This window comes from Otolemur garnettii, unplaced genomic scaffold (assembly GCF_000181295.1).
Source record: "Otolemur garnettii isolate 467f Iridium unplaced genomic scaffold, OtoGar3 scaffold00046, whole genome shotgun sequence".
Taxonomy (NCBI): Eukaryota; Metazoa; Chordata; class Mammalia; order Primates; family Galagidae; genus Otolemur; species Otolemur garnettii.
In genome coordinates this window covers 9,309,614-9,331,790 of record NW_003852441.1, presented here as the reverse complement: position 1 = coordinate 9,331,790, position 22,177 = coordinate 9,309,614, and the positions used below count along the sequence as shown (strand labels likewise).

Sequence of the window (22,177 nt, the reverse complement as noted above, 5' to 3'; positions counted from 1 at the left end):
CAGACAATGAGACAGTACTTGACAAAGATGCCCAAAGTGATGTGAGTTTCCAAGGGTGACCAAGCCTCGAAGGACATAGCCTTCCCTCTGAAGATACTCCCAGGACCACAGACCCAGACTGGGACCCCTTGCCACTTAATGCTGTGGGGACAGCAGGACTCTGCTGCAGTCCCTGGACATAGAAAGAGCTCTAGAACAGAGGGGCGGGCAGGGAGAGGAAAACAGCTGCCAGGGGCTGAGGCAGGGTGTGCCCTCGACAGGACTCACCATTGGTGGTCGTGTTGACATAGTAGCGACGGCCCTGTGGGGACAGGTAGCTTTGCCAGCCAGGTGGAAGGACGACGGTCTGGCTTTCTTCTCCTGGCGGAGGGGGTACCATTCCAGGCTTCTGTTGGGGAGGAAAGAGAAGGTCACATCCATCTGGCATTTTTGAAAGTGTTTTTAAAACCAGGAAGTCAGGGGTTTGTGAAGTCACCCCAGAATAGCTGAACATTGTACAGTCTGTGACCCAGAGGCCCCTCCCCCTCAAGGGGAGGTCACCAGCCACACACGTGTGATCTCAGGAGCATAAGGGGTGAGAGGCATCTGTGCCTTCAGAGCCACTGCACAGAGGTCAGCTTTCCTGGGAGCACAGAGGGAAATGCCGGGCGCCTAACAGAGCTGGGCTCTCCTATTGTCAGCCCCCCTAGAAAATCTTCGCAGAGCTGCAGCTCTTTGCAGGGACCCAGTCCCTCTGACCATCTTCCATTGTGGAATCTGAAGACTGAAATTCCAGGGACCATCGAGTACAGCAGCCAACCAGCCGCGGCCTGCTGTGTACGCCTGGCCCGAGAAGTTCGAGCAAGTCACCGCAGTGAGATGCAAACATTCTACCACCATCCCAAGAATCTGGGGACTGCTGGATGGAGCTTTTCTCAGCAAGTGTCCAAATCACTATGGCAAAAAGAGTGAGGACTCGGGGACGGAACAGACACTGACTTTCACTGTATGCACTTACATGCAGCTTAAGTCTTTTAATCATGTCTAGTATTACTTTTCATGTAAAAAAAAATCAGAGAAAAATACACCATATATAGAAACTAAGCATAGACATAGATGCTAAAACACCAGGGACCCCTGGGAGGTGGAATTACAGGCAGTTTTTATTCTTTCCTTTCTATCTATCTCTTCCCTCTAGATTTTCCCCAATAAACACAAAAACAAAAGTTATTAGCTACAGCATTTTAAAATGTTGGAGGGTCCAAATTAGCCCACATGATCACCACACAATCACTATACGATCGCTTGTGCCTTCTGAAGAAAGTGAATCGATGTGAATCAGAGTCTGAGATCCATGGAGAAAGTGACTGTGAATTTCTTAGCACAGCCGGGGCTTGTTCAGAAACAGCCCAGGTCATCAGCTCCCAAATGTCCTCAGCAAGGCCCAGCCATGTGCACTGATAACCCCTGCTTTGGAAGACAGGACAATAGATTGAAAGGGAGCAGCATGACAGTGCCCAGGCTGCTCCCAGGCTTTCTGAAGGCAGCAAAACCACGTGTGGCAGCTTTCCATGGTGCCCTGAAGGTTGGCAGGAAAGGAAAGAATAAATCCCAGCCCCAGCCACTGCTGGGATTTTGGGTAAATGCAGTCCTCCTTTGGCCCTCTGTGTAGTTGCAATGTATGTTTCATGGAGAATTTTCATAACTTAATTAAAAGCTTTTCCCTACACCCTGGACAGCTCTGGTAAAGAGTAGTGCCTCTTTGATTCAGTAGGGAAGACTGTCTTCTAAGCAAGCAGGTCATGGCAAGGTGGACAGCCACCAGGCTGGTGTCCCCCTGGGCTCCCAAGCTGTCATTTCATTAGCAGATTTCATCCATTAAGCACAATTACACACCTGTGCAGGTTTACCTGGGCCTCATATACTGCTCTATCATTTCCAGGACTGGAAGATGGCCAAAATCCATGGAAGACAAATACCTGGGCCAGGTAAGATGGCTCAGGCCTGTAATCCTAGTACTCTGGGAGGCCAAGGCAGGTGAATCGCCTGAGGTCAAGAGTTCGAGACCAACCTGAGCAAGAATGAGACCCTGTCTCTGCTAAAAATAGAAAAACTAGCTGGGCATTATAGCGGGCACCTATAGTCCCAGCTACTCGGGAGGCTGAGGCAGGAGGATCACTTGAGCTCAAGAGTCTGAGGTTGCTATGAGCTATGATGATGCCACTCCAGCCAGGGTAGAAGAGTGAGACTCTGTCTCTAAAACAAAAGGCAAATACCTGTAGCTTTATAATCAGCAAAGTGTCCATGCATGTGTGTGTATGTGTGTGCACAGGAGATGGGATTTGGGGTGGGCATGGAGGGGAGCAAGAGAAGAGTTTATCGAAGAGAGAAGCATTCTTGAACCAGAAAGGGAAGATGCCAGGTGCCCTCTCCTTGACTGAAAAATTTTAGTTTCTCCTTCAATCAAATATGGGGAGACTATACCATTGCTTCTCCAAATAACCTGGGAGTAAGTGAGAAGCTGTAAAAGAGTATGAAGAAGGACCAGAGACTGACAGGGCCAGAAGTGGGCTACAGAGAGGGAACCCACAGGCGCTCTGAAAATAGGTTCAGGCTCCCGTGGCCTCAGCTCCAGTCCTGACTCAGCCACTTGGTAGCCATGTGACCACAGGCAAATGACTCAGCCAGGCTATTGCCACATCTGTGAAGTGAAGGCTGAGTACCTCAGCTCAGTAGTGGAAAATGTTTGGGAGATTAATAATAAACCTGCACCTAGGAGAGTGCCTGTCCCCAAGAATGCTCGATGGATGGGGTTCCCAATGGAAGGGGGGCTTCACAGCCTCTTTCCACAGTGCTCTGACACTCAGAAAAGCACACTAACTTCCACCCCAGCCTCGCCATGACTGCCATCTGAAATGTCACCATCCGCTGTCACTTCTCTGAGGTTTCTGTCTCCAGGACCACCCAACTTTAAATGCAAACATGTGCTGGGGAGGTTAATACCTTAAGATGTTGGCCAATGCACTCTGGAGAGAAGGCCGGGTAGTGAGGAGACCACTCTGTACAGAGACGGGAGAAGGAGTGAGCCAAACCCTCTGATACTCAGTGCCTGTCTCTGAAAGAACAATCACAATGCGCGTCTCCTCTCCGCAGACGCGTGCCACTTTGCTCTTTAGAATGACTCTAGCTAATCTTGTTGGGTCAGAACATGTGAGGACACTGACAGTCCCGGAGATACAATAACCGCTCTGAAGTCTCCCTCAAGTAGGAAATGTGGGGCCCTACGGAAAGTGGGAGGCACCCCAGTACTGAACTAGGGAGGGCCACAAGGTTCCAAAAGAGGGGAGAAGGAGGATACCTGCACCAAACAGGCCGATTTTCTTACTCGGCCAAAGTGGCAAAGGCAGCCTCTGTATCCCTTCCTCCATGGCCCTGGGCCCGGCTCTGTGCCACCACATTCCAAGGCAGCTGTGGTCTGACCTCCCGGTGGCTGACTGGAAACAAATTGGGTGTTAAAAAAGATTGGAGACACCTGGGTTTAGAGCCCCCAAACTGCAAATTAATATTATAACAAAAACTGGTGTAATAATGGCCCAAATGGTGAAAACAACCTGAACGCCCATCGATGGATGAATGGATAAACGAGATGTAATGCAGCCGTATAATGGAATATGATTCCGAAATAAAAAGAAACGGAGAGCCGACACATATTGTAACACAGATAAACCTTGAAAACATGACACTAAGTGAAAGAAACCAAACATAAAAGGTTGCACATGGCGGGATTCCATCCACATGAAATGCCCAGAACGAGCAAAGTCATCGAGACAGAAATAGATTCATGCTTGCCAGGGACCAGAGGGAGGGGGAAATCAGTGGAGGTTTTCCTCTTGGGGTGATGACGATGTTCTGGAACTACAGAGTAGGTCACAATATTGTGAATGAATAAACGCTACTGATGGCAAACTTTCACGCTCTATGTTTTTTACCAGAACATTAAAAAAAAAAACAAACAAACAAACCTTTTTTAAACAAGATGTGGTGGAAACAGAAGTTAGACTCCCCCCCTTTAAACCCTCACTTAAGAGCCCCAAAGCACCAACATTACCTCGCCTTGTGTGGCCATGGAGGGGCAGGAACAGCTAGCTCCTGGGCAGAGCTGCCCACACCCCCAGTCATCAAGAAGATACAGTGCGAATAACCACCCAATAATTAAGGTCTCTCCCAAACTCACTCTTCTGATTAGATTCCTTCCAAGTTAAATCCTTCCCTTCCCTTCATTAGGCCTGTGGCTTCTCTCGTTCAGTTTTTTCGGCTTTTTCCCACGGGAATAGGAAGGAGAAACAGGTGACACAAGTCCAGAGAGTTGGGGACCCCACATAGAAGGAGTAAGATCAGAGGTAGCAGGGGGATGGAGGGAAATGAAAGTGATTTCCTCCAACTCAGAAATCCTTCCCCCAACACACAGGGTATCTTTGCGGGGATTACAAAACACTGCCTCATCCTCTGAAAGGGGCCATTTCTCAGAAAAAGTGAAAGGCTGGGTTTCAATTCCTTTCCTTCCTCCCTCATCTGGGCTTCCTTGTTCAGTAGACCACCTGTTCAACTATATATGGAAGCCCTTCCTCTAGTTTGAGGGAAGTGATGGGATCTTCTGCCTCTCAAAACAGGTGTGTGTGTGTGTGTGTGTACACATACACGATTGCCCTATTTCATATGTAATATCAAGAAGCTTCTAGGCTATTTCAGAACCCTAGTGAAGCAGGTACTTAAGAAATATCTGAGATTGGTCCCCACTTGTACCCATCAATAATAACTTACCAGTTTCCACATGTCTACAGTGCACCACAGACTGGGTCAGGTGCTCTAGACAACTGGCTGATCTTTCCAACAAGCCTGCCTCACAGATGGCATTTATTCCCATTTTAAAACAAGGAATCTGAGATTCAGAGGGTTTGACAGCTTGCCCCATATTGCACATCTAATTAAATGGTAAAAACAAACTGCTTTAAAATATGAGCTTTGTTCTAGAGACCTCCTTACAGTTATCTAAAGTCAGGCTATATCTCCCCCTAGCCACACAAAATCAGTTCTGTGGCTTTGCTGGGACCACCCAGCACCCCATCTCCCACCTAAGGATGATGACAACTCAGGCCTGAAGCTCCTGCCTGTGTTAGTCCCCAAGTGAGCATATGTCTTCCCAGGAGCTGTACAAAAATATCACCACCCTCATGCAAACCGTCACGTTCCCTAGCTGTAGGCTGACTTCCCTGTCGCCTTATTTAAAATAACGCAACCAAAAAAATTTTTCCTCTTAATGGTGGCCACTGATTCCTCTATTAAAAAATAAAGTAAAAGCAAGCAAGCAAAGTCACCCCGAGATTAAAAACAAACCCCCATACAGCAGTGTTTCTCAAGATGTGGTCACCCTGGGACATGTATCAGTCACCTGGAGGTAAGCTAACATGCACCTGCTTAGGCCCTTGTTCAACCACCACATCCACCTGCAGCCTGGGGGTCTGCATTTTTAACACTTCTCCTGGGTGAGTCCTGTGTTTACTGTTATCAGGAACCACTCTGTTGCAGCTTTAGAGGCAGCAATTGAGAGAAAACATCACTTCTGAAATCAAAATCAAGATTATACATTTTTTAAAGCCCTATTTGTAAAAAAAAAAAAAAAAGATAGCATCAAGCTGCATGGTTACTTATTTAAAAAAAGGTCCTGTCCCCTAGCCCCAAACCCTTCAAACAGACAATCTTAGACAGACTCTAGTTGTTTCTGCAGCCTCCAGGCAGTACCAGCCCCTCTACTCTGCTCCCCACAGCCTCCACCATTCCAAGTTCAAGTTCAACACGGGTGCCACCTCCACCTACAGGACTCTTACAGAGGCTTCCGGGAGCACCCCACTCTTACCTTCTCCTAGAGCCGTGAGCAAACGCTATACACCTGGGTTAACGGGTGGTCTTCAGACACTCACTTTAGCAGCCAGATCAGTTTTAAGGTCTCCCACTCTGTGTCTTCTCACACCCAAGACCCAGAAGCAATAGGAGCTCTAAAGAAAGGCATATCCATCCACAGGGCCCCACACCCCCACTCCCCCCACACCCAGATCTATATATAACATCTCTGAAGTTGTCAGCCTAACGAGCCACTTTCTGGCAGACCCGTTACCATGGCAATGCCTGCTAATGAGCCCAGTGCTGTGATTGGCACTGCTTGAAGGCTCCTCCACGAAGGACTCTCCAGCAAGTTATCCCTTCCCCAACCATGCAGGCAGATGGACACCCAGAAGCAGCCAGGCCCTGGGGCTGTGGCTGGGAGACAGCCTCTGGGAGCAGTGCATTACTACTAAGCACTGAGTAGTCCTAGAGTGGCCCTCACCTCCAGCCCTGCACTCAATGGGAAGTCAACCCACTACTGACAGGGCTGCTTGGGACCACCAGGAAGACCAAGACCCCACCAGGTTAAACACTGGCAATTCACTCTACCTCATACCTTTCTGCTGGACACGTGTTTAGGGTGAGCAGACTCCCTCACAGAGCTGGGAATAGCTACCTAAGGTCTGATAATCTCCTCTGACTATGGGCTAAGACACAAATTAAGAACAAGGGCCCCACATCCCACCACAATATCACCAGCTTCAGAGACTGTGTCTATAAGAATACTGGCCATCTTTCCTCCATCTCACAGGTAAAAGTGCTATTCTCCCCATCCAGGGAAGGTCATCTAGCCACATTCAGAGGTTTCTATGCCCAGAAAATAGCTGAGGAGGAAGCAGGGGACCCCTGGCAATGGTACAGAGCGTTCTGGCAGAGTAGTTTCAGAAGGTAAAAGCAGTCTTCAGGCTGGACCTTGGTATGATCTTCATATTTTTCTTTTTTGCAGTTTTGGGCTGGGGCCGGATTTGAACCCATCACCTCTGGTACATGGGGCCGGTGCCCTACTCCTCTGAGCCACAGGCGCCGCCCCATCTTCATATTTTTCTAAAGGTCAGGGATTCAGAGGCTTGGCCTGGAGGAGGAGGAGGAGGAGGAGGAGAAGAAGAAGAAGGGTGACCCATCTATATCAACAGAGAAATAAGCCCTAAGATTCAGGAAGACAGGCACGACCATATTTCTCCTGGTCACAGTGCAGTGCCCAGAACACCGAATGAATCAGTGAATGAATGAAAATTGAGCATTATATTAGGAACTGGAATACAGATTTGAGGAGGTTATTTCACCGAACAAGTAGACAGGAAACAGCTGTGTGGTGGGACGTGTGTGTGCCCTACCTGTGAACAAATCCTACCTCGTAACAGCTCTACTGAGTAGACTCTCCTATGAGTTTAATGTGTCCCCTCTAAAATTAAGGTGTTGCCAAGGTTCCTTCCTGGTAAGAGGAGGCTTGAAGAGGTGATTAGGCCAGGAGGGCTCCATGAATGAGATGCAGGCCCTTCTAAGGGGGGCTTCACGCAGTATTCACTAGCTTGCTCTTCTACCTTCTGCCCTGTGAGGACACAGTGTTCCTCCCCTACGGAGAACTTGGAAGCAGAGAAGGAAACTGCCACTGCCAGCACCTTGACTTTGGTCTCCCCCATCTACAGAACTGTGAGAAATAAATTTCTATTTCTTTTTTAATCATCCAGTCTCAGGCATTTCGTTATAGCACCACAAACTGGGGTAAGGCAAGGCAATATAGAGCGAGTGTTTCTTTAAGTGCAGAAAACAGACAGGAACTGTATCCAGAAACCTCAAGAGAAACACAGACTTCTAATCATGACCTCATAAAGCATCTAGAAGAAACATTTCAGGAGACCTTTTAGCAACCTCAATAAAGGGAAGGAAGATATGGCATCTATGTTACAAGACCAAAAAACATCATAAGGAGAGAACAAAGCAAATACAAAGAAAAAGGCAAGTGGGTTTGGAAAAAAACACAAAATGACATTAAAGAGGAACAGGAAATGATAACAATTGTAGGGAGGTTTGAAAGGTTGTAACAGAAGGAAAATGCACATTGGTTGCAATAAAACATAGCATTAGTATTGCAAATTTTTTAAAAACCCATGAATTAGTTATGTACAAAACAAATGAGAATTTTTTTATTCCCAGAATGCAAAGGAAATGGGGGAAAAATGCAAACAAGAGGACAAAACAGCAAACCACGATATAGTGGGTGTTCCTGAACAGGCCAAAAGAAAAGAAACCATTACAGAAAACAGAGGCTGATAGGGGGAAAAAATTGTTTCTGAGCCATGCAGCATGGGAGGTCCTACACAGTTCAGGGCTAAATGGAGTTCAAAAGACCAACTTGCAGATGCCCTTAGCAATATATTTACACTGCAAAGATAAGGTCAAAAGTTCTATAATCATCTAAGTGGGAAGACCAATGAAAGAATAAAAATAATAAAAATAAGGCTGGCCTCAAACTTCTCCGAAACCACATCTCAAAGGACGCCTCTGGTGTATTATGTGGAAAATACCAAGACCTTCATCGGTAGCCAAGAAGTCTTCTACGAGTGAAGGCGACAGAAATATATTCTTTTGCAGACAAGGACTCAGAAAATACCACTCATATGTCATCCTTAGTACTTAAAAGATGTACTCCAGCTGCCCAAGAGATGAAGGCAAAGAAAGGTGAAGAAGGAAGACATCATGGTCCAAAGACCAAGGCTAAGTACGGGAAGCGGTGGACAAAAATGCATAAATAATTATAAATCTAGTTATAGAATCAGGTGCACATGCTGTTATTCTCAAAACATGCTGTTTTTTAAAACAATGAAATAATAGCCTATGTCATGAATTCCAGATACTACTAGAAAGATCAAAAGGCAGGAGAAACTGTGCGACTTGTTTGTGAGGACGCAGAGAGATGGAAGCAGAAACCTGACGCTCCCTGCCAGTCCCACAAAGGAGCATCCTCTGTGTCCTCCTCTCCCTCCCACAGAAGCAATCATGTGCCCACCCAGGTGGCTCCCATCCTGTCCTCTGGCATCTCGTGTCCACTCTTGTCTCTTTCTTGGAGACCGAATGGTACCCAAACACAACAGAAGAGAAGAGTCTTTGGAAGCCAAAGACCCCAGAGCTGTGCGTCCTACCTCTACCTCCTGTTATTGGGCAGTCACCTTCCACAGGGAATGTCGAGCCCTGGAATCCATTCAGGGAGATAAACTGAGACCAAAGATCCTTGCAGGTTGAGGGAAAACTCAACAGGAAACCAGACTTTCCAAAGACCTTGTTTATACCGCCTATTTGGCTTTGTAAGCCCTCAAAGGGTTCCCAGGGCTGATGCTCAGAGAAGCACTCAAAGAGAATGTGTGGATATTCCTGGCCCGTGTCTGAGCACGTCCACATCCCCTGAGCCACTCTATTTGGACCCTGTGTGAGTGCATGGGCTTCACCCTCCTGCTTGCACCAACACAAAGCCAAAGAGAGCCGTAGGGGTCAACCTTTACTTCTTCCATTATCCTTTTCTCTTTTTTTTTTGAGGCAGAGTCTCACTTTGTATCCCTCAGTAGAGTGCTGTGTTGTCACAGCTCACAGCAACCTCAAACTCTTGGGCTTAAGTGATTCTCTTCCCTCAGCCTCCCGAGCAGCTGGGACTACAGGCATCTGCCAAAATGCCTATTTTTTTAGAGATAGGGGTCTCACTCTGGCTCAGATTGATCTCGAACCTGTGAGCTCAGGCAATCCACCTGCCTTGGCCACCCAGAGTGCTGACATTACAGATGTTGAGCCACCATACCTGGCTATTTCTTCCATTTTTCTATTTGCAAAATTTGTCACAGGTGTTGCAGAACCCTCCATGCTTATCCTCAGCCCCTCTTATTAGAAATCACCTGATTAGCAGGGTTGCCTCTGTGAGTCCATGACAGAAACTTCCCAAACAAGGCTTTAATTATTTAAATGTAAATGTCCCCAGGACTCTTCCAAACCTAGCAAGATCCAGCTAAACTCAGGCTTCCATGCTCAGGGTGGATGGATGGCATCACAATGGACAGGGCAGCAATAATCTGCATTTCATTTGCACATATCAGATGACCTCTTTCAGACCTTCCTGGGTGAGACCTAAAAGTGCCCAGGGGTGACTCACCTGAGCTCACCAGTCAAGCTGCAACTCTAGTCCCCATGGACTATCTGCCATTTCACTCCTTACCTGCAGCAGTTACTTGGCCCTACACCCCACTCTGTCACTGTCCTCTGTCCATGAAGCCTCACACTGGGCTGTCACTGGCACCCACAATGAGAGGTAAACACTAAGGCCACGAGAGTTTTCTCCCAGATGCCAGCCATGGGCTGGAGGCTGAACCATTTGGGACACTCCACACTTATCTAACTCTTAAGAGGCCACCCTGGATATCCATCTGCAAGCCCCTAGCACCTCCCTGGGGGCCGATCAACTCACTGGGTACGTTTCTCAGGACTGGGCAGAGAGCGGACACAGAACAATAGCCTCTGTATTTTCTGACCCTATCAAGAAATGGAATGATCTGGTTAACCAGGAATTTTGATGACCATAATTACACTGTAGTCCATGCAGCAAGGGTACAGGAAGTCAATCCTCAAAAGGAAACTTGCTAGAATAGAAAACACGGGGGCTCCCTGTTTCCATGCAGAAAAGATTTGCAAATGATCCTGCAAACTGCAAGGATGGGTTGGATGGCCCCTCCTGGCTAGGAAGCCATTCAGCCTTAAAGTGGGGCGCGGGTGGGTGTGAAGTGAGGTAGGAAGGAAACGCCCAGTGTGGGCCTTGCAGACCTTCCTGCACAGCCCTTACTTCTCCAACCCTGGTGGATGAGATTTTTATGGTCATTGCATCTGCCCTGTGCAAATATAAAACAGAGGGCCAAATAATAGGGCTCTAGGGAAAAAAATGCAGAAATGAGGAATATGCTGGTCTGGATGTGAGCACACTTCACCTATCTGAGATGGCTGGTCCTTCCTGCGGGCAGCATCTGCTCGGTGACGCCATGCAGTGTGACAAGGATCTGAGAGATAGATGACCACATTTCAGCATCTTTTAGGAGAATCCCTGCATTGTTCGATCAGTATAATTGTGCCAGTGAATGTCAGAGTCACTTTTTTGGCCTCAGAAAGAGATTTGGAAGAGGTTTCTAAAGGGTTTGTGGCTGTTTTTCAGGACAACTGGACAGGTGGGTTGGGGAGTGTCTCACAAGTGCTCCAGAAGTATAGAGAGCTGCTCCAGAAGTAGGAAGGGAAGCAGACTTGGGGAACCCCAGAGAAAACCCCTCTACTTTGTCTCACTTCAAAGTCTCTGTGGTCCTAATTTCACACCATTAAAAAGGGCAAAGTAAACTGTTCCTGACAGCAGGTGCCTTCCAAGCCAGAAAATCTAAGAGACTCTGCTCACAGGCTTTTGATTAACAGAGATATTTTATTCAAACTCTCCACTTCCTGATGGTCTGTTGAGGAATGTTGCTTCCTTCCCTCCTCCCCCTTCCCTGGTGGTATAAAAACAGCATGGGCCACTCGGATATCCTACCTCCAACCCGGGATGGCACAAACATCAGTAGAAAACACCAGATCTAGGCATGGAGAGGCGCTGTGTTCTCAGGCAACAGCTGTGATGTGTGCAATTCCTTTAGCTGCTCCCAGCCTCTGTTTCCTCATCTGTAAAATGAGGGGGTTGCCAGCTCTCAAATGCTATGGTCTATGAGCTGTGAACAAGATGTCTTTTGCAACAGAGCCTAAAACCACCACCAGGGAAATTTCAAGGTATTTAAATGTCCAGTTCAGCTTGCAAAGCAGCAGCAATATAAATAAAAGACATGACAGAGACTTACTGATAAAAACAAAAATCATAAATCTTCATGAAATATTACCTTTTTTGATGTGTTTTTTTCCCCAACTGTTTTTGGGCTCTAAAGAGGAAAAGGCCTCAAACTCTTTGGGTCTAGATATGCTTTCCCTTACTCAGCTGAATCGAACTTAGACTTGGTGGGAAAGAAATACTGTCTGAGACACCAAGAAAATGAAGTGATTTAACAGAAATTGGACATGAAATGCATGCCCAAACCAGGATATGAGAGTCTGGGTAACACTTCCTGTCTTTGTGAGGAAGCCCAACACCCAGGGATTCTCTCCTTTGCCACAGGTCACTGTTAAGGCCAATTAGGGCTGAAATGTCCCTATTTGTGAAAGGAAGGAGTTGGGCTACTTCTCTTAGTCCTAAAGGTTAATGATCTTGAAATACACCCTAGATTTTCTATGCTAGTTTATATCTAAAATAATATCAATTATCCTACCCAAGAAGACACTTTCAAAGGACAATCTGTGGATTGTTCACCTATAACACTCTTCCTAGGGGGGATGTCAGTAGGATAAGGGCCTTCTCACTGATTTCCTGGTCAATTTCCCTTTGCAGAGGAGAAAGCCTGAGAACAAGACAGTTTGCCAATATTTGGGTTTGCCCAAAATATACAAAAAGAGAGATCTATGTATATATGACTTAATAAAAAAAATACAGAAAGAGAGATAAATACTGTAAAATGCCCTCCCTGCCTTCCTTTAATATTAAGCTGCAAAGCCCCAATATACCGTATGCCTGGCACTTTGCAACGTTATTACAACTCTAAAGAAAACCTGGTAACCAAATTTACCAAACATTCTATTCTGTTCAAAATGGATTATGAAGTTCAGAAGTGAAGAAGGGAGTGGAAAGTTGCTAGTTCAATCAATAACAGGCTCAGTACGTTCTACAAAGCACCCTGCCTACCAGAAAGATCTTTAAACCCAAGTTGCCACCCACAGTTGCAACAGGGGCAAAAGCAACCTTCCCACTTCCCTGGGGGAGTTGGTGGAAGTTGGAATTCATGAGGGCATAAAGGCAGACCCCACTGACGGCCCGCCTGTGCCTGCCATCCTGCGGGCCTCTGAGCGTACTCCATGCTGGCGAGAGTAACCTGCAGTCACCAAAAGAAAAGGGAAGTCTTCTCACCATGAAGACTCATTCCAGTCACTCTGCAGAGCTAAGAGTCCGTGCTCCAAGTGACTCTAATCAAAGACCTCCAATTCTGAGAGATGGCTCCTGATTGGTTCTGAACTGTGAGCACTGGAGGAAAATGACATCTAACAGAGGATAGAATGGTTTCTAAGAGGTAGTAAGGGGTTCAATGCCAACTACCCAACTCAGCTGACACTTCTGGAGCTGCTGCTACAGATGCATCTCAAGTAGACTAATGCATCTCAAGGTCTTTGGTGACACCGAAGACCTTGCTATGGAGGTTTGGGACTTGCCCCTGATCTGTAGCACCACACAAAGAATGCAGGGTGGGAATTAGGGCCTGAGGATCAGGCCTGCAGTGCTGCGGTCTTGAGCAATCCCCTTCATCTCTGCCGGGAAGCCTCAATTTCCTCATCTCTAAAATGCAGAAGTTGGACCAGAAGGTCTCTGAGGCCTTTAAAAAAAAGTCACATTTTAGTGTAGACATGAGATTCAGAGGCATCTGACTGCTTCTGAAACCCTTTCCCTAACACCTGGGATCCTGCCTCACCACCTCTCTCCACAGTGAGTCCTGCCCTTTTGGGCCTGTGTCCTTCTCATTCCTCTGTGCCACGTGACTGCTCTGTGTGCCCACTTCTATCTCTGTGTCACCCGGCACGCATCAAAGGCAGGTTCCGGGGGAATTTTTCTAGGATTGCTAGCAGTTCACTTTCTGGCTGGCCACTCACATTGCACCCCAAACACACAATCCACTTCAGGTGGGGTGATTCCCACTAACAGTCTCTGCACCCCACCTGCCCCTTTCCTGAGAGCTTGACTTGGGCTCTTCCAAGCCCCTGGCACACCCCTCTGTGTTAATCTTCTTTGCTAAGCCCTCTGTTCCCATCAACCAACACTGCCATGATCTGTAGCCAGACTGGCCAGAACTCCCTGCACTCTGCAGTCAAATCCTGGACAGCTGTAACTTGGTCAGAACTTGACCGATCAGTCTGAGTTCTTTACAGCAGTAATTCTCCAAGTGTGTTTCCTACACCAGTGGCTGGAAGTCCTCTGTGAGCTAGCTAGAAATACAGAGTCCCAGGCCCTTTACCAGCACAGATTTTAAAGGTCCTTGGGCAATTCATATGCACATCAAGCCTTCCAGCTGTGGACTTTCATAGGAGGTCAACTGGCATGTAAGAGGGTGCTCCTTCCCCTGGCACTGGATAAGGACTCAATTGGAAGCCACACCCAAACCAGACATGCTGACTGGCTCAGGGAGGTGGGAGAGTGCATTTTGAAGAAAGATTACGCATAGAAACAGAGTAGCCTTTCTGTACAAACTGGACCTCTCTCAGTTGTATACAGCTTCAGGAAAGTCATCCAAATTCTGATGAGGAGTCCTACTTTCCAAAGAAAGGGGCTGTCTAAATTCAAAGGTGGAAAAACTGACCAAGCAAGGCTGTTTTACCCCTAAGACTCAGAAGACTCTTCCACAAATTATTGCAGCCTCCACTGTGAAACTGGAAAGTGAGCCTCAGCTTAAGCCTGGAGGCTCCATGCACTACTGGGCAGAGGGTCGCCTACCTTCTGCAAGCTCAGACCCTTCCATGGCTCCCCCTACCTTCACTGCCACTTTCTAATTCCCAAAGAGCCTCCTCCCACTTTATAGTGTCCCAACTAGAACAGGGCCATGGAACAGTCCCAACAGGTAGAAGCCAAGTTTTTTAGTTGGAAAAAGTTAAGTGGAAGAAGCCAGTTCGGACTCTGTACAAATCCACACCTCTGCTCTGTTTCTCTCCAGCTGAACTGCTCCCCAGGTATCTGGAGGAACCGAGACTCCCTCTCTCCCCAGACATCCCTTTGTACGTCTTTCTCCTCCTCCCTTCCACTTCTCCTGATTCTCACACAACAGCCCACGTCTTTCCTCCACGTTCACAAGTTGGTCTCTGAAAGATGCCCCCCACCCCTGGCACACAGAGTCCTACAGCTTCAATCTCCAAGAGTTTTCTGAGCTGCTTCTTTAAAATGTCGAAGTCATTTTAGAAACATGCAGAGAAAAGCAAGCTGAGCACACACCTGTAGGCAAGAAAAACTGATTCTTACCATCAGAGAAAGCTAATCTTCTTTGGGTGTTGCTACCTCAGAGGAGCGTGTCCTGCCTGGAGCCCCCAGACTCAGGGCCAGCCCCTGCCAGCTTCCCCTCCGGGGCCGTCTCTGCGGGAACCGGGACTGTGCTCTGGGCACCCTGAGGATGTTCCTGTGGCTTTCTCTTACTGCTGTTCTTTCACAAAGAACCCACTACATTGCTCAGTTCCTTCCAAGTCAGCTCCAGTGCTTGTTAGGAAATCAACAACTCATTCTGGACTTTCCAGATGCAAAGTTTCTGGAGGCCTTCTTTTTTTTTTTTTTTTTTTTCCTCACTCTCTCTCTTTTTCCCTTTTCTCAGCTAAAAAAAGTTGGCTGAGGTCATGACAAACAATGGCCAAGCTTGTGTCACTGACCAGATGCCTCCCACCCCCAGGCCTGTGGACAAGGGCAGCTTTGTCCACTGCATTTTAGGCGGGACTCCCTGGGCCTGCCCAAGCTCTGCTGGGGAATGTTTTGGCCAGCTTCTTCCCAACCCTAAGTCACGGCTCTGGCCCCAGCCCCGGCCCCAGCTGTGTGAACTCAAGGCCAGAAAAAAGCCAACATAAAAAGAACGGAAACTGTTCCCCCAAAGAATCACTGTGTTGAGACCCGTCCAGGGCTGGGAAGCTGCTGTCCCCAAAGGGGCAAGATGTGGGTCTCCAGCCTTCACTCGGTCTTCCATCACCAAACTTGGACAGACAAGGGCCAAAGAGGAGGTGGCCAGGTGTGTCAGATGACGGGGGCCGGAGGATCACAAAGCCATTAGTGACAAGTGAAGAAGGGACTGGACCCTGAGAGCCACATTGCATCCACCAGCTGAATGAGTTTAGGCAGGGACTTGGATCCTTGGTGAAAACATCATATCACTCTGTTTAGAGAGCTTTTTGGAGCAGCTGAATATTTAGCACTTAAAATGCCACATATTTCTGAGTTTGCTTTCAGATGCAAACCTTTGGGATTTTAGGAACCAATTCTACATATAGAACTGAATATGGTTTTCTGGAGAGACCAAGATCCTGAAGCCTGGAGGTGGTTTCCTTTAAAATCTCACTTCTTTTCTTAAGCTTATGGATGAACTGTTATTTATGAAGCGGTTTCAATACCAGCTCCTTAGCAGGGGGCTAAGAAATCAGTAGTATCACCCAGTAGTGGAGTCAGGTCAAGGTTAAGCTATGGTTGCTCCACTGCTTACCAGCTGTGAGACCTCGGGCAAGGCCTCTAGGCTTCCATTGCTTCCCAGGTAAAATGAAGATGACCATACAAAGTATCTTGTGGTGAGGATTAAAGGGGGGAATCTACGTAAACATTCTGCAGAGTGGGTGATGGAAAAGCTCAATGAAAGCTGAAATTATTATTGTTACTGCCCACAATGGCTGAAAGGGTAGGTGCTACAGTTACCCTGCGTCCAAAAAAAGTCTAGCCCTAATAATAGAAGCCAAAAACAACCCAATTAAAACTTAAGCAATACACACTTATCCAAAGAAGCTATAAAAATGGCCAAGTAGCACATGAGAAGATGCTCATCACTGATCATCAGGACAATGCCACTCATCACCTCACACCTGTTAGGATGGCTACTATAAAAACCAAACCAAACCCAGGAAAATAAGTCGGTGGGGGTGTAGAAATGTTGGAACCCTGTGCATGGCTTGTAGGTATGTAAAGATGGTATAGCCCCTGTTGAAGACAGTATGGGCTGTTCAAAAGATCAAACAGAATTATCCTAGGATCCAACAATTCCAATGGTGGTTCTTTACCCCACCTGAAAAAAAAAAAAAAAAAACCTCTGAAAACAAGCTCTTAAAGACATAGTTATACACCCCTGTTAATGGCAGCATTATTCACAATAGCCAAAAGGTAGAAACCATTCTGATGTCCACCCCCTGAGGAACAGAGTAACAACCCATGCTATAACAAACACAGTGGAATATTATTATTCAGCCTTCAGAAGGAAGGAAGTTCTAACACACGCTGTGATGTGGATGAACCCTGAGGATTCTATGCTAAGTCAAACAGCCAGACACCAAATGACGAATACTGTAAATACAGTATGATTCACGGTGCTAAGCATTCACACAAGGTGCCTACAGTGGTCAGAGTCACAGACACAGAAAGTAGAACAGTGGCTGCCGGGGCTGTAAAGGGAACAGAGCTTCAGTGTGAGAAGATGAGAGTGTCCTGGGGACAGATGGTGGTGACAGTCACATAACAATTTAATGTACTTCACAATGCTGCACTGTACACTTAAAAATGGCAAAGATGGTAGAGTTCATTAGAGCTCGTGTTATGGGGATTTTCCTAGAATAAAAAAACTTTGTCTGAGACCCACAGAGATAGTTTAGACCATGGGCTCCTGTGACCTGTAAGTCACATCCTGAGACATGAAAGGCAGGCTCTCCAGGGAAGGTGAAATGTACACCCAGGGGACAGAGGGTGACTAGAAAGCACAACTAGAAGACCAGGCTGAGAATCTGCACCAGGACTCACCTCTAGGCTGGTTTTGTGCTCAGCCTTGGGGAAACTGAGGCAACACAGCCAGCATTGTAAAGTCCACCGTGGGCTTTTTTGTTGAGGGCCAAGGCATGTTCAGCAGCTTCTGGAGGGTGGTGACAATGTGCCTCTCCCTCGGATCCATCAGTTCCCTTCTGTATCTGCATCCCACCTTTCTTGTCTTTTCTCTCCCATGCCTGGGGCAGGAATCATCTTTTTCTTCTCAAAGCTAATGATGTGGCTGCTTGGGGGACTCTACGTCCCCTCTCTAATTGCTGGACTCCAATCTGCTGCAGGAATGACCACAGGGACCTTATACTGAGCACTCCCTCTGGGCCAGGTGCTGTTCTATGTTTCACATGTCTGGTGCCACTTGATCTGGCTAACCAACCTAGGAGGAAATTCCCATAATCCTCTCTAACAGAGGAAAAGATGGAGGCTGTCAGTGTAGATCAGGAAGCAACGAATGGGTCAGAGCAACAAGCTAAGGGGGTGACAATCCAAGCCAGGTGGGCCAGTGTGAACAAAGGCCTAGCAGGAAATGGTGTGGGCAGAGGCCGTGTGAAAAAGCAGGTGGATCCATCCCCTGGAGTTCAAGAGGCACAGACAGTGAGAGAAATAGTAGCAAAGGATGGAGTCAGATCACAGGAGAACTAAGAAATTCAGACACTCACTCTGTAGGCAAAAAGAAACTAGTCATGGGTTTTGAGCTGGGGAGAAAACACAAGCAGGGCTGTACTTTGCAGAAACCATCACACCACCAGGATATTAAACATCAAATATGAGGGAGAGACTAGGGGGGCAGAAAGTGGTTATGAGATCACAGATCACATCCTCTATTTCTCTCTCTTTCTCTCCCTCCCTCCTCCTTCATAAAAACAAGAGAAATGCAATGCTTAAATCTGGTTTGTCAAATGATCCCAGACCAGCCAATAAAGATGAGGGCAGCATGATGTGCAGTGCTGGGGAGTCCCTGTTGGCAGCTGAGTTCTTTGCATCTTCTACTCTCCCAAATGTGGGAGGAGAGGCCGGTGGAGAATCCACACATTCATTTTTGAGGTCCGACTCCCTAGCAGAAATACACAGATAGGAACAAGGTACTTTGCTGCTCTTGCAAACAGGCTCTTACTCAAGAAACGATCAGAGCAAAACATCCTTTGAGCCTAGATGGCCGAGACCTTCACCTTCAGTTCCTCCAGTTTTGTGGAATTAAAATGGCATGGAAGCTTTCACAGCCCAGAACTTCTTAGCGTTATAACAGCAAAGAGGAGATAATTTTTTTTTAATTAAATCATAGCTGTGTACATTAATACTATCATGGGGTACAGTGTGCTGTTTCTATATACAATTTGAAATACTTTCATCCAACAGGTTAATATAGCCTTCGTGTCATTTTCTTAGTTATTGTGTTAAGACATTTATATTCTACATTCAGAAAGATTCACATGTACCCTCATAAGGTGAACCATAGGCGTGATCCTACCAATCACCCTCCCGCCACCCTTCCTCCACTCTCCCCTCCTCTTTCTCTCCCCTTTCCCCATATTCTTCGGCTAAAATTGGGTTATAGCTTTCCTATGAAAGCTGTAAATTAGTTTCATAGTAGGGCTGAGTACACTGAATACTTTTTCTTCCATTCTTGAGATACTTGCTAAGAAGAATATTTTCCAGCTCCATCTATGTAAACAAGAAGGAGGTAAAGTCTCCATCTTTCTTTATGGCTGCATAGTATTCCATGGTATACATATACCACAATTTATTGATCCATTTGTGGGTCGATGGACACTTGGGCTTCTTCCATGACCTAGCAATTATGAAGAAGAAAGGCACATGGCCTACAGATATATGAAAAAATGCTCACCATCCTTAATCATCAGAGAAATGCAAATCAAAACTACTTTGAGATATCATCTAACACCAGTAAGATTAGCCCATATCCCAAAATCCCAAAATCACAGATGCTGGCGTGGTTATGGAGAAAAGGGAACACTTCTACACTGCTGGTGGGATTGCAAACTAATACGTTCCCTTTGGAAAGACATCTGGAGAACACTTAGAGAACTAAAAATAGACCTGCCATTTGATCCTATAATTCCTCTACTAGGTATATATCCAGAAGACCAAAAATCACACTACAATAAAGATATTTGTATCAGAAAGAGGAGATAATTTTAAGGTTGTTAAGCATTAACAGCTGTTGCTGACACCACTCTGACAGCATCTTACAGATCAACAGATAGAATCTCAGACAACAATGCAGGGCTCTAGGTAACAGGCAGAAATCTTTGTCATTTCAAATCCCAGCATGGCCCCTAGCCAATGGCAAGGCCAATTCTGGGCCACTATAAACCAGGAGGTGAATCTGCTCTGACCTAAGCAAGGCAGAACATACTAGTTTTTGTTCTGCAACATTTTATTCTTCAGGATTCCCCATCACAACTGAGGGCCTGTAAAACTCACGAACACATTCTAATGGGCTTACCGATCAGGTTCATCTCAGTGCCTCAATCCAGAAGTTGCTTTAGTTTCGCTTTATTAATCATCCTGTATCACTAGAGTTGGCTGTGAAAAGCAGCTATTTTGGCTTCTGCAAACACATAGGTTTCTACATATAATGCCATCCATATAGGACAGACAGCAGAAAACCAAAGCAAAAAGATGGGCAATCTTTTCCACCAAGCTAAATTTTCCTGAGTTTTTTACTGGTGTCAGATAAGCCTGACCCTCCTGTTATTATTTTTTGTTTTGCCTGATTTGAAAACTGTCAAGCAAATTAGGCCACATTCACTGTAGGCCCTAGTCCTCCACAGGATCAATTGTGTTGTCTTATAGTGATAATTAATAAGAAAGAACATCTGGCTATGGAGATGACTTGCTTTTTCTAAATGCTTTGTAGTCCTGAAGGAAAAAAAAGTTATTCATCAACCCTAGCAGTCTCTAGGGTACTTGGCCCCAAGGACCACTCCCCACACCCTAACACACAGCCCCCTCCTTGCCATTCCTAGGCCCATTAACAGTTACTAATGCACAGCCCTTCCAAGAAGGCAGAGGGAGATGCAGGCCAGTACTGTATCTGGAACCTGACTTCTAAAATCTGAAAGACAGTCACAAACACAGTGAATAATGGAATAAGCATGAAGGGAGTGTCTAACAGTGCCAAACGATAAGTCGGCAGACAAAAGGCCTTTCAGAATCCAGAGGAGGACAAGGTCACCTGTGGCTGAGTTGGGCACAGGAGGCTTCTCAGAACATACAGGACTCGCCTCACAGCAGGGACAGAAGGAAAGGGCTTGACGAGAGGCCGAGGGACATGACAGAAGAAGCAGTACAAGTCTTGGAAACAGAGAAAGTAATTTGGAAGGGAAGGAGAGACTGAGAACCAGGAACCCAATGAGCTCTCCCGGTGGGAGACAGCGAGGGGATGTGGTGGAGTGTGCTGGTTACAGATGCACGTTCTTGTGTTCAGCGGGCAGCTGGAGACATCTGTACAGAGATGGTCGTGAAATCCCACTGAGTTATGAACCTGGTGCTCAGAAAGCTGGACCGTGAGCCAGCTCTCACCTATGCAGTGGGAAAATGAATTTTGGGGTCCAATCTCTCCCTCTCCTGTGCCCCTGTCCAAGACTCTTAAGGCAAGAACCACATCTTCATCCTTTCCCCTAACTGGCCCAGTGCAGGGGGCTATGTGGGAAATGATGACTGTGTGTTCTGAGAATCAGTCACAGAAACCAAATGAGCAAGGGATTACAGGAAGAAATACATGCAGCTGAGCCTTGAACAACACGGAGTTAGGCCTTTCCTGTATGTGTGCAGCTGAAATCTGCACATAGCTTTGATTCCCCCCAAATTTAACTACTGTGAAATAGCCTCCTGTTGACCTGAAGCCTTACCAATAGCATAAACCAGTAACATAAACAGTCAAGGAACACATATCTTATATTATATGTATTATATACTATATCCTTACAATACGGTAAGCTAGAGAAAAGAAACTGTGTGAAGAGCATCATTTCCAGTACTGCACCTTATCAATACCCTACGTTTATGCTGCTTGTTTACAAGGTGAATCGTTTGTCTGAAACGGTGAGCTGCTGAAGCTGCAGAGCGCAGTCGATACTAGTAATGCAACTTTTTCTCGTAATGTCACTACTTTTTCTGCCAGTGTCCCTAGTGGCACTTCATATTGGTCCCATGGTGTTATTCAAGGTTTGCGGTATTGCACTAAATACTATGAAAAATGTTTGAGAACTGAGAGATCACTTTTTACTGCAATGCACAATTTACTGGAGAGACGAGCTGCTCACTCAGAGACAATGAGTGACACACAGCAATTTAAGCAGGTACTCTCAATGCTTTAGCTCAGCACGACAGCAACAGGAGGTGGCTACGAAATTATGACAGCAGTACAGTATGACTGCAGGTAATTAATGCAGTCACAATTTACCGATGCATTTATATGTTTGTTTATATTTCCATCGACTGCCAAGGATGGCAAGTACACACAGTCTGTGAGGGTTTGTGTGTGTGACTCTTGATAAATTTTAAGTCTGTATAATGGACTTGTGGGTATTTTATGATAACAGATGAGGCACTAGCATCTACACATATTTTATGCACACAAGACATACCTGACATTTTTTTTTTTTTTTTTTT

At 46.4% G+C, this 22,177-nt stretch overlaps 1 protein-coding gene across 1 annotated transcript in view; it reads right to left on the bottom strand.

Annotated features, from left to right (window-relative positions):
• Positions 1–22,177, bottom strand: part of GAS7 (growth arrest specific 7) — a 247,750-nt gene that overhangs the window by 99,592 nt on the left and 125,981 nt on the right. Inside the window, exon 2 of the mRNA XM_023513994.1 lies at positions 268–388. Coding sequence (XP_023369762.1) covers positions 268–388 — 121 coding nt within the window. The remainder of the gene's footprint in view (positions 1–267; positions 389–22,177) is intronic.